The sequence below is a fragment of the Copadichromis virginalis genome, linkage group LG23 (assembly GCF_057382275.1).
Source record: "Copadichromis virginalis isolate Kocher_CV1m ecotype Utaka linkage group LG23, C_Virginalis_male_GT1.1, whole genome shotgun sequence".
In the NCBI taxonomy this organism is placed as follows: domain Eukaryota; kingdom Metazoa; phylum Chordata; class Actinopteri; order Cichliformes; family Cichlidae; genus Copadichromis; species Copadichromis virginalis.
The window spans coordinates 51,557,540-51,569,952 of NC_140639.1; the positions used below are offsets into that span (position 1 = coordinate 51,557,540).

The 12,413-nt window shown below is 43.5% G+C and overlaps 1 protein-coding gene across 2 annotated transcripts in view; it reads left to right on the forward strand.

The window, feature by feature from the left end:
- Window positions 1–12,413, forward strand: part of dmd (dystrophin) — a 289,532-nt gene that overhangs the window by 256,974 nt on the left and 20,145 nt on the right. For both annotated transcript variants that reach the window (XM_085449001.1, XM_085449002.1), the window contains exons 67-72: window positions 6,629–6,690; window positions 6,960–7,034; window positions 10,015–10,216; window positions 10,315–10,400; window positions 10,562–10,719; window positions 11,379–11,545. In XM_085449001.1, the coding sequence (XP_085305127.1) occupies window positions 6,629–6,690; window positions 6,960–7,034; window positions 10,015–10,216; window positions 10,315–10,400; window positions 10,562–10,719; window positions 11,379–11,545 (750 nt within the window). The remainder of the gene's footprint in view (window positions 1–6,628; window positions 6,691–6,959; window positions 7,035–10,014; window positions 10,217–10,314; window positions 10,401–10,561; window positions 10,720–11,378; window positions 11,546–12,413) is intronic.

The window sequence follows — 12,413 nt, forward strand, 5'->3', positions numbered from 1 at the left end:
GCGGTGTTGAGGACCAGCTTGTTATTGCTGGATCATGACGCCAGGTCTTCCACCTCATTCTTGTAGGTAGACTCATCTCTCCAGTGATGAGCCCGACCACTGCTGTGTCATCTACAAACTTCACAAAGGAATTGCTGAGGAGGGGGTGCAGTCATGGGTGTAGAGAGTGCACAGTAGGGGGCTCAGCACACATCCCTGTGGGAGCCGAGGTTGAGATTGAGTGTTGGGAGAGGCGGGGCCTTACTTTGAATCTCTGTGGGTGGTCTCTGATGAAGTCCTTAAATCCAGATGGCGAAGACTGATTAGTTTTGTTAGCAGTCTGTTAGAGATGACTGTGTGCTGAATGTCGAGCTAAAGCCAATGAAAATAAGTCTGGCACGGCCGTCCTTGTGTTCCAGACAGACCACAGTTGTGTCCAGAAATTGTGGGAGTCACCTGTGGGTGGAAGACCTTGAATGATGCGACTTCTGAACAGTTTCTAAACACTTCATAATGACTGGAGTGAGAGCCACTGGATGGATATCATTCAGGCATGTTTGAGGACTTCAAGCAGAATGGGACGATGCTAAGAACAGGATGAATACTTTTGTAAAGGCGCCTGTGAGTTGGTCTACACAGAACTCAGCACCTCACTACTGACACATTCAGGTCCTGCTGCTTTTCTGGGGTTCACTGCTGCTAATATCAGGTCATGCTCCTCCACTGTAAAGATGTAGCAGGTGTTGGCCGGAGGTGTGGGGTTTTTTGTTGTTGTTGTTGTTGTTGTTGTTTTTGTTTGCAGGCGAATAAGCAGTTCAGCTTCTTTGCCAACACAGCATTACCATCAGGTCTGGGCTTATTATTAGCCCCTCCCTCATTTATCCGCGACACCTTAAAGGCCGGTCCGTGAAAATATTGTCGGGCATAAACCGTCCGTGGCGCAAAAAAGGTTGGAGACCGCTGATTAAGAGGACCCGAGGGAAGCTCGGAAAGCTAAGCAGAAGTTATTTGGAGAGTGACTGCTGTTGGTTGAAAAGAGAGGTTAAAAAAAAAAACTTCAGTGGTGTTGCACACTATTTTATATTATTTTTTAAAGTCATTGTTAACCCTTTAAAGCCGGTCAGAGCAGCACACTGTTTTGTGTAACTACTTTTAAATCCCTGTAGAACCTGAACCGTGTAAGCTAGCGCAATAATTTGTTTTGCATATGAAACCGGAGGAGTTGTACTTACATCTGATGCCATCAGCTTGTCCTCGGTCACGGTTTCCTTCCACATAAACTGCATAAAAAGCGCTTGCAGGAACAAAAACATAATATTCCAGAAACACGCTTTGCCGATCCGATCAGCTGTTCGTAACACTTCCCACAGTGAAACAGACGTCAGCGCGAACGATCGCATGTCCGCCATTTCCTGCCCGAAACCGGAAGTGACGTCATTTTCGCGGAAAATGTAGTTTTTTTTACTTGTAGGCCTTAAAAACCTATACTGGTCATGTTTGACTTTTCTGAATAGTTGCTGTGATGCTTAGAACTCGAATTGCACTGCTGGAAATGGTTTATTTTGATGCACCTGCTGTTTTCTTTGCAAATTTGCATCATAGGATTGTTTTTTTGTTTTTCCTGCAGTATATAAAAATTGGTGTATCTCCAAAATAAAACTATGAAGACACTCAAAATAAATTTCCTGTTGTTGTAAACTATTTTTGCAACTTTTTTGTATTTAAAGTTTTGAGGGATAAGCCTCTTAAATTTCTCCAAGTAGAAATACATGTAAAAAAACCAAAAACGATTTTCAATTTTTTTTGTAGTTTATTGCACTTTTTTGCAATTAATGTAGTTACTATGGACTTAATGCAGACATATTATTAAAATATGGGCTATAACAGTTGTATAGCAACTTGAAATGCTCCCATAAATGGCACTACAACATGTAAAAAAATAATATAAGCTCTGGCGGACTTGGTTCTATAGTAGGTCTTAAAGGGTTAAATAAATATCGTCAAATAATCGAGATCTCAATTTCAGTGAAAATAATCGTGATTATCATTTTTGCCATAATCGAGCAGCCCTAAGGTCTGGGTTTTTAGTGATATTTTGGCCGCACCATCCTCAAGTTATTGCTGCAGAGGTTGTCCTCAATTGTATTTGTATAATCCAGCTTGCCCTGTCTCATTCCCATTTCCGGGTTTGCCTGGACTGTACTGCACACCTCAGCAGGCCTGAAAGCAGTGTTTTTGTTTCTCAGCAAGGTCCTGACCGTTTTTGTCATTCAATATATTTGGTGGGCATACACAGTTAGTGCTTGGACTGACACATACACGCACGCCTTCATACACCAAATGACTTTTTTTGCACAGTACTCAGTCTTTTGCACATTTCTGTTGCGTCTGCACGGTCTTGTGTCTGTATCATGCTGTTGCACTGTCTTTGTTTTGGGGTTTTTTGTGCAATTTGTGTTGATTGTCTGTTATATGTCATATGTAGCACCATGGTCTTGGAGGACCGTTGTGTCTCTTCACTGTGTGCTGTGCCGCTGCACAAGGTTGTGACATGCTTGATGTAGAAGAGTACGGATGCAGTGTCCTCATCCAGGTCCTGAGATTCATCGATACTCCAGTCTGTATTCTCAAAACAGTTTTGCAGCTGAGAGGAGGAACCATCAGGCAACGTTTTAACAGTTTTTGAAGTAGAGGGCAGCGGTTTTCTTTACTTTGGTCCAACTGGCCCAGGTGAGCTGTTTGTATGGCCCTGTATATGCTTAATCTTTGGACTTTATCCCGTGTGTTTTTCCCGTGTGTAACAGTTAAAATGCTGATGGAATTTGGGGCGCACTAAAAGACTGATGTTCCCAGCTATTATGTGTGCTGCTTCTGGGTATATTCAGCTACTAATGGCAACATGTAGGAGGCTAAGGACCAAGTTAGCTTTAGTATTTGTCAAATACTCAGCTATCCTGATCACTGCTGTGATCCCACAGTGGAGGACAAGGGGTCTGCATTTAACTGTCAAATATTCTAAGTGTGGAGGGCAGCGACTGACTGCAGTCTTAAGTATTATTGGCTGATTTTTCATGAATATAAATGCAGATATCTCCACGTCATTGTTTTCGTGAGTTCTGGTTTCAGTTTAAGCGGTGTAGGATATGACTCGTTAGCTTCACAACTGCATCAGGTAATGCAGGATAAAGATTATCAAAGCGCAACAGTCCTCAGTGAGTCTATTGTCTTCCAACTGTAGCCTCAGCTCATCCGTTTTGTTCGCAACAAACCTGGCATTTGTGAGGAAAAGGCTAATGACCGGAGTTTTGTGCGGTCTTTTCCTTAGCCTTTCCTACACACTGCAGCTTTGTTTCTGCTCCCTGTCCTGCCGCGAGCACCTCCTAGTGTTCTGAGGCATTGTGAACTATGAACCCAGTGTTCTGGCTGGAATGTTGTAGGAGTGAAGAAATGCCATTGTGAAAGTTTGTTTGCTCTGTGAACCTAATAACAGGTGGTTTTGTCAGATGCACGTGAGGTTTGCTGGACAGACTGTTAATGAAATTCTAGAAAAGCTGTACAGACATTGCACCACATCTCAGATCACGTTGAATGTCGTCCCTCAGATTGTGACAGGAAGATGTGTTGACAGTTTGGCTATAGAAGTCATGCTGTGCAAACCTGTGAGGAAAATGGCAATGATGGCGTGATGCACGCTCTCAGGTACTGCAGGCTTCTCTACTTAAGTCTGCTGTTTGGACTTCAGTAGAAGAATATCATGTCATCAAATAAGACCTCCAACCCTCGATAGCTGTGATTTAGTTACAGGTAGGTTTATGACAGAGATCCCCAAGAACTCACACACGTTCTTGCACTTGTTGCCACATAGTGCTACGTAACCTAGCTGCCTGTCATGTTAGCATGTGAAATATAAATTGTCCCAAGATATTATATCAAATGTTATTTCTTGTGTGACAGCCACAAGTCGCTTATTTGTACATATCGTATTGATTCTGCTAAGAACACGTGGAGCTGAATCACAGTTGGTCTTTTAGCTGGTAAATGGATCGGTTCCCAGTCCTGGCCCATCATGATCGGTCTGAAGAGCCCAGATGGTCCAGTCAAACACATTTGTGCAATTTCTCAAAGCAATGGTAAAGTGCAAAAGAAAAGAAATGTATAAATGAAACAAATTAAGTTATATAATAATAGTTTATGCATACAAATACAACATAAATGTACATTTTTCAGTTTATTTGATGAACAATTTTGTAGTCAATTATTTTACTTAATGAAATCTTTCCCTCCATCGATGTTCTTACCACGTTAATTACACCCTCTGTCTTTCTCGCTGAGTGGTTGGGGCTGCTGTCCCTCCCCCTGCATTTCTCCACAGCTCGCTTAACTGATGACTAGTATCCAGCGACCTGTTACTACTTGTTGCTGGTACTACTGTTGACGGTGCTAACAGCTAACGTCTTAGTTAATTTAACACATATTGGTGGGACAATTTGTAGTTTTCCTCTTCTTGTTCTCGCCTAGTTTTTCAGCTCCTCTGTTTTCTTTCTTTATCAAACAAAACTGTTTTCTACAAGGTGCACAAGTGTGCAAGGACTGTAGGGGGGGTGGTTGGAGGAGCTGGGGATCGACGCTGTCATGAACCGCAGTTCGTGCACACAAGCGGGATCCAAAAACAGACTCAATGCGAGCAAGTACACATTTTATTGTTTTAACAAAAGTCGACCCGGAACAACCAAGGAAGCAAAATGGCAGAACTGAAGGAAACCGGGAAGACAAATTACACAGAGAAGCCGTAATCAGGACCGTGGGAGGCTGCAAGAGAAGGAGGAGAAGATTACTACTGAGCAGGGAGAATGAGGGACGTTACTAAACAGGGCTGTAGCAATTCTTACGATCAGAGCCGGACCGTGGGGCTCGAGATGGGGGAAGCGTGTCCGTGGAAAGCGAATCAGAGGAGGCAGGGACGAGGGCGGATGGTGCACTTAGAGATCCGAGCAGGCAGGAGGACGGGCAGATGGCAGATACAAAACGTAGCAACCTGGGCACACGGAGGCAGAGTTAACACAGTTCATGTAACACTTAGATATATACAAAGCTTTGCAGGGAGCCTAGTAACCACTGAGGGTGACTAACGGACTGGCGTGGAGCAGCCGTCAGCGCAGGGTTAAATAGTCCTCCTGGCGCCTGGAATGGGATGCAGGCGTGATGGCCCAGCCCGGGGGTGTGGCCACCGGGCATCCCACACACTCCTCAGACACAGAGCCACGGACCATGACAGAGTCAGTGACTGTTTACTGGTTATCGTTAAAAGTATTTAAAACTGAAAGGATCAGTTTAAAAACGGATCACAGTGTCATTAAAAAATGAAAAGTAATGAGTTAAATGAATGTAATCATGAGCATGGATGGAGAGATGGAAGCTTTGTGTTAACTTTGGGATAAGATCACACATTCCTAATATTCCTGCAGAATTTAGCACCATGTAAACTTGCATGAGAAGGACCTGACTTAAGTTTGTCCATTTATGTTCCTGCTCAGCCCAGCTGCTCATTTCTGACCAGGTGTCGTTGGTAGCCTCCATTTCTTTTGTCTTTATCTGAATTTTGTCGGCCCGTTTCTTTGTGTCTGGCGATCACATTGAGCTCTGTGACACTGAAAAGGTTGCATGGCCAGTTTTTCATTTCACCAAGTATGAAAGTTTCAGATAAACGTTGAATTAGTTCATTATTATACCCTTCAGAAGGCAGATACAGTGATGGACATGCAAATCCTTTAGATATCATATTGTTCTTCTTCTACACACCACACATATCACTCATTGTTTTCTGAAGTCACACAAATGTGCGTCAGTCTGTTTATCTTCAGCACACAAACACACACAGAGCAGAGCCTCTTTGAAGTGGCAGTCACGAGGGGCGAATGACACAGCAACCATTTAGCTCGTTCTGGCTGTGTCGTCCTTTCCTGACACAGCGGAGATGAAGATGCTGCGCTTTGTTCTTTTTGAATATTATGATAGCGAGAGGAGTCTAAATTCATGTTTTTAATTTTGTTCAAATGAATCCAACTCATTTACTGAGGTTTATTTTTTGTTCCTCTCAAAGGATTTCCCATCTTCTTGCATGTAAATGTACCACTCACAGCACTATTTAACTATATACACACTGCTATATGTCTTTATTACTGGGCTCAGTCAGATTTATTTAGGCTTCGTCATCTGCTTGGTGCACATGAAGAAGCAGAAGATGAGTTTCACCTGGAAAACGTGCTTTGGTTGGGCGACCGTGCAGGCTTAAAAAAGCACACTCCTTACTTTTCCAATGAAAAGGCTTTTACAGTGAAATAAAAACATTATGTGGGACAGTGTTGTCTGTGAACCTGTTCTGTCACAGTGTCTTTGACAACACGACATCAAAACCAAACGAGCGCGATCATAATTTTTTGTGTTCAAGACTGCGTGTCTCCATACTTGGATTAAAAGAACTTGTGGGTGTAATTGTTACTTACTGAATACTGTATTATGCATAAACCTTGAAATCACTGCTCTTTACATGTAGCCTCTGAATATAGGCTGGTACGTCAGCCTAACCAACACTTCTTTGTGATGGCTGATGTGCATTTCACTCATGTGTTGCCTCTCTGTCCCCTTCTAGCCATCAGACCCAGACAACATGCTGGGACCATCCCAAGATGGCTGAGCTCTACCAGTCTTTGGGTGAGAAACTTCCTGCTTATGGACGTTTTTGCTCTTTTTGACTAAAGTCTTTGAAACAGGTGCCACATGATCCACATACTGGAGAAGATGGAAAAAGATGCTTGGTCATTGGGGGTCGTCTGATTCTCTGTGTTACTGTAGGATTTCTGCCGTACTAAGCACCTTCGAGGTGGCTGTTATAGACATAGAACTGAACTGAAGAAGCACTACTGGCTGAAGTGAAAACACTGATAAAACTAATGCTCTCTTCCTCGTATTCCTTTCTCTAGCCGATCTGAACAATGTTCGGTTCTCAGCCTACCGCACAGCCATGAAGCTCAGACGCTTGCAGAAGGCTCTCTGCTGTAAGTACACTTTCTGTCTGTACACTTCTCCTGCATCTGTGTCACACAGGGACTTTGCCTCTGGGTTTAAGTCCTTTCCTCCCAACACAAGTGTGTCTGTTGTTGTGTTGATACCCTCCCACACCTCCTTCTCTTTCTGCTCTCTCTGAATTTTGTCTTGACCTTCTCTGCACTATTACTCTTTTACTCTCTGACTCGGCCTGTGTGTCCATGTGAGTGTTTATTCTACAGAATGCAAGCTGTTTGTAATTTAAGTGTATCAGAATCAGAATACTTTATTAATCCCTCAGGGAATTATGTGGGTTACAGTTGCTCCAGTGCAGTAACAGACTAGACTATCTGTTACAGATTTACAAATTTAATAAATAGCACGATATATACAAATCGCTCAATAATAAACATCAAGGATTAACAGAGGTGATTATAAATATCAAGAATATTGACAGCAACATGACTGAGTAGAAAAGAGAGAGTGCAAGAGGGTGTAGCTATTGCAGTGTTCACAGTGTGTTAGGTGGAGCAGTTGTACAGGGAGCCACAGGCAGGAATGACTTCCTGTGTCGGTCAGTGGTGCATCATGGGTAGTCTCAGTCTCTCACTGAACGTGCTCCTGTGGCTAGCCAGCACGTCATGGAGTGGGTGGGAGGTGTTACCCAACGTTGTCTTTATCTTGGACAACATCCGCCTCTCCAACACCACCTTAAGGGAGTCCAGCTCCATCCCCACAACATTACCGGCCTTGCAGATCAGTTTATTTAGTCTGTTGGCATCTGTAACCCTCAACCTGCTGTCCCAGCATGCAACAGCATAGAGGATCGCACTGGCCACCACAGACTCATAGAAAATCCTGAGCATTGTCCGACAGATGTTGAAGGACCTCAGTCGCCTCAGAAAAAAGAGACACCCCTGGCTCTTCCTGTAAAGTGCTGTGGTGTTTTTAGCCCAGTCCAGTTTATTGTCCAAGTGTACTCCAAGGTATTTACAGTCCTCCACAATGTCCACATCCACCCCCTGGATTGATACAGCTGAATTAGTGTAGCTGGTATTGTTGTCACCTCTGGCTATAGTTGCAAATTGCAGTCAAGTGAACTAACATGACTGAAGCAGTCCAGTGACCACAATGATACAATGAATGGTTTCCTTTCTCACTCGCATTCTCATGGTCAGTGTGACACATGTTTTTAAAGCTTTTACTATGTTTATAATAGCATAATGCTGGGGTCGCAACCCCGGGCACTCGTGCCGCAGCATGCGAAGGGTTAACTGATGTCACGACACGCAGAAAGTGGATTTTTTTTTAAAAATGGCCGGGCCACCACTGGTGCACATCGCAAATTAGCTCGCGTAGACACATTAGTTGTGCCGCTTCTTAATGACGGTCTCTTAGCCAACAACCCCAACTGCCACATTCAACTTGTAACTGGCTAAAACTTAGCCTACCGGTGAGAGCGACGTTGCTAGCTCACAGTTTTTTCAAGCGATGTTGAAATTTCCACATTCCGACTCTTCAAAAGCTTCAGCAGCTGTCCGCTCAGCGCAGCATCAGCACCACGGAGATACACAGATACATCCGTAGACTCGAGACAGATCAAACCAGAAGCTTTAATGAGCAGCTGGATTTGTCTCTCTTTAACCTGCTGGACACAGAGGACATCGAAATGCAGCTGATTGAACTGAAAAGCTCGACTCTGTCAAAGTTTGCAGAACTACGAAGCAGCTGGAATCCACAGCTGTGTGTGTTCATGGAGCTGCACCTGCTGGACGTCACTACCTGACAGGTTTAACTGTCTTCAGAACATTCAGAGGCCTTATTGACAGTATTTGGCTCTACATGTCTGTGTGAGCAGGTTTTCTCTCACATGAGTCCTCAGGCAGCCTCTGAATGCTGGACACTGGGAGACCTGTGTCTCTGAGTGGGAGACCTGTGTCTCTGAGTGGGAGCCCAGGATCACATTAACATGTGTGTCTCTGTATTAACAAACATGTCATATTGGCCCAGTTTATTTTTCTTCACATTGTTGTGAACATTGTTGTGATAAACAGCGTGGCTCACTGTGAACTCTTATTAAACAGTAAACAGATACATAGCTCGTGCCTTGCTGCTAGCTGTTTTGTATGCATTCCACACCAAGTGCAGCGCTGTGTAGCAGGTTTGAGCCACTGCTCATTTCTTTCTTCTTTCCTCATTTCTTTATCTTTTGCTTCCAAGGAGCCAAACCTTCTTGTATTTTTTTAAAGTGGGTTTGAGATGTAATTTTTCAGGCTTTCTGGGATCTTGCAAAGTTTTCTTTCTAAATTGGCATGTGTATCTTCTCCCCCTTTTTAGTCCATCTGCACTTTTCACCTGTATTTGCTTTGGTGTTGTTTGCTGAGCCAGGTTGAAGACACACAGATTAATTTTTCAAACCTAACCCAAGGGTCAACAAAGATTGTTCACACATAACAGACTTGTTGAGACAAATAACAGTGATCTATCTTTACTATTTTTAGGTACTTTCTTACTAGCATCAGCAGCAACTGGTTAATTCTGTCAAACATGCCAAAGTTAACAGTTTGACTGGTATAATCACCAACAGGGTGATTCCCAAAGAGCTGTTGGCTTAAAATGTCAGTTGCTCAAAAACACAATTTGTTTCAATTCTTTAGTTGAAGTGACAAAAAGTACCAACGATAACAATGTTAGAAATACACAAAATAGTGTTTTTGCACCAACAAGGTGATTTGAAAGCAACAACTGGCCTAAATTCTGACATATCTCAGCATGATCAGCATCATCCCAAACACACTGCTAATGCAGTAAAACCATAGATAGAAAAACACTCGATAAAGATGCTAATGGGACACCTTACCGTTGCTCGAGACAGGCAGCAGTCTCCAGGAAACGTTGGACATGGAGGTCTGAGCTGACTCAGGCTGGAAGACACCCATAGATGTGTGTGTACTGACTAACCGTGCCCCTGCCTGTGTGTCTTGTGTTTAGTGGACCTGTTGAGCATGCCGGCAGCTTGTGAGATATTTGACCAGCACGGTTTGAAGCAGAACGAGCAGCTGCTGGACATCTCTCAGCTGGTCGCCTGTCTCACGAGCCTCTACCAGCGACTTGAGCAGAACCACTCCCACTTGGTCAGTGTCCCGCTCTGCGTTGACATGTGCCTCAACTGGCTGCTTAACGTCTACGACACGTACGTGCAGCACCCTGAGCGAGCGCTTAAACACGTAGTGTTTCTCGGATGATTCAGATCCAGCGTGCTCTAAACCGTCTCTTTTTGTTGGTTGGCAGCGGTCGCACCGGAAAGATCAGATCTCTGTCATTCAAAACTGGCATCATCTCACTCTGCAAGGCTCATTTGGAGGATAAATACAGATGTAAGTCAATGTGCAATGTTTTTCTGCCATTGTTGTGTCCTAATAATAAGTACTTGCTTATATTTCATCTCACAAATAAAATCATAAAAAAGGAAAATCCTTGTGTGGACTTTCTCTCCTTTTTCCGACCTCTCGTATTTTCTCTGCCTCGTCCTCTCTAGTCCTGTTCCGGCAGGTTGCCAGTGCGACGGGATTCTGTGACCAGCGTCGACTGGGGCTCCTTCTGCACGACTCCATTCAGATCCCCCGACAACTTGGCGAGGTCGCCTCCTTCGGCGGCTCCAACATTGAGCCCTCCGTCCGCAGCTGCTTTCAGTTTGTACGTTTCGTGAGGCTTGCCTCATTCACACATTCACACAGCGCTTTTTACTATGCTTTAAGTGCTCAATACCACTTAATACCACAGTAACATTCACACACATTCACACTACAATGGATGCATGGGAGAGCAACTTGGGGTAGTATCTTGTCCAGGGATATTTGGCATTCAGACTGGTGAAGCCAGGGATCGAATCACCAACCTGATTAGCAGATGGCTGCTCGTCCTGCTCTACAGCCATCGCAAATGTGTGGGTGTAGCTCAGGATTACAACCCATTCCAAGCTCTCTATGTACTGTTATGAGCTAATCTGAAGGTCACATGTAATTTTGAGGTTTTTAGCTGTTGACTGCAGAAAGTTGGCGACCTCTGCACACTAACGCGCCTCAACGTCAGCTGACCCTCCTCGACCATATCATGGCTGAGTTGCTGTCGTTTCCAATTTTCTTTTCTTCCTTTACATTTGTTGTGACCTTGCCTTTGACGTTGGATAAAAATGTAATCAGCTCGAGCTGTTATGGGATCACACAAAATTTGAAAATGAAATCTTGAAACTTGTGGACGCTTACGGAAGAGGATTAGGGCCACTTTTCTTTTCTTCTTTTCCAGATTTCTGAGAAAAAACTGTAACACCGTAACCTGTCATGTTGTTATTTCAGGCCAACAACAAGCCTGAGCTTGAGGCCACCATGTTCCTGGACTGGATGCGCCTGGAGCCTCAGTCCATGGTGTGGCTACCTGTCCTTCATCGTGTCGCTGCTGCAGAGACCGCCAAACACCAGGCCAAGTGCAACATCTGCAAGGAATGTCCAATCATCGGCTTCAGGTCGGTGCATTTTAACAGTTGCTGCAGTATTGCAATCTGTTTTACAATGCAAAGAATTCTCATAGTATTAAAGACTCATGTGTGTATATAGACTAAGAATGCCATGACTGTGAGTCTTGGCATTCTTAGTCTCAGGTCCAGAACCCGCTCACATCAGCAAATCTGAAATACTAAAAATATTCAAATGGTTTCATTTAAGACCCAAAACCTTACAAGTTGCATTCATCCAAACACAATTCTATAAATCTTGGGCTGCCCTGTACAAAGTAAATGTAAATAGAATAAAATTAGTTTCAGATCAAAACCGTAAATAGAAAACATATAAAATGTCCAAACTGAGAAATGTTTAAGAAAAATCTTAGTTCATTTTGGATCTGATGGCCTCTCCGTGTCTCTGAGTTGGGACAGCATCATCCGCTCCTAAATGTCTGGAAGCTAAAGAGACCAGTTTGAAGAAGTACTTATTTGAGAAAATAACTATGGAGTATAGATTACAATCAAGTGCAGAAAGTTACACTTGGTAAGATTTCTTGAAATAAAAAATAATATCTAGACTTTACATAAGTGACAAATATCTTAAAACAAGCGTTGAAGCGCTCAGTTTGAGACGGATAAACCTGAAACTAGTCTGTCAGTGCTTCTTCTTTCTTGCTTTGAGAGGAAATATCTCAAGGAGAAAATATCCCCCCCCCACTATACTGCCCACGTGTTACTTTTCATTCAACAAAAGTCCAAGTGGGAGGTCTGGGAACAAGGTTTCACAGCTAAAAATGGCTGTAAGATCCAATGTCATCTCAAATAGTGTCCCTACAGGTTTTATTTAACCTTGTGTGCATGTGAAGTAACTAATTTTGGGATATAGAAAGTA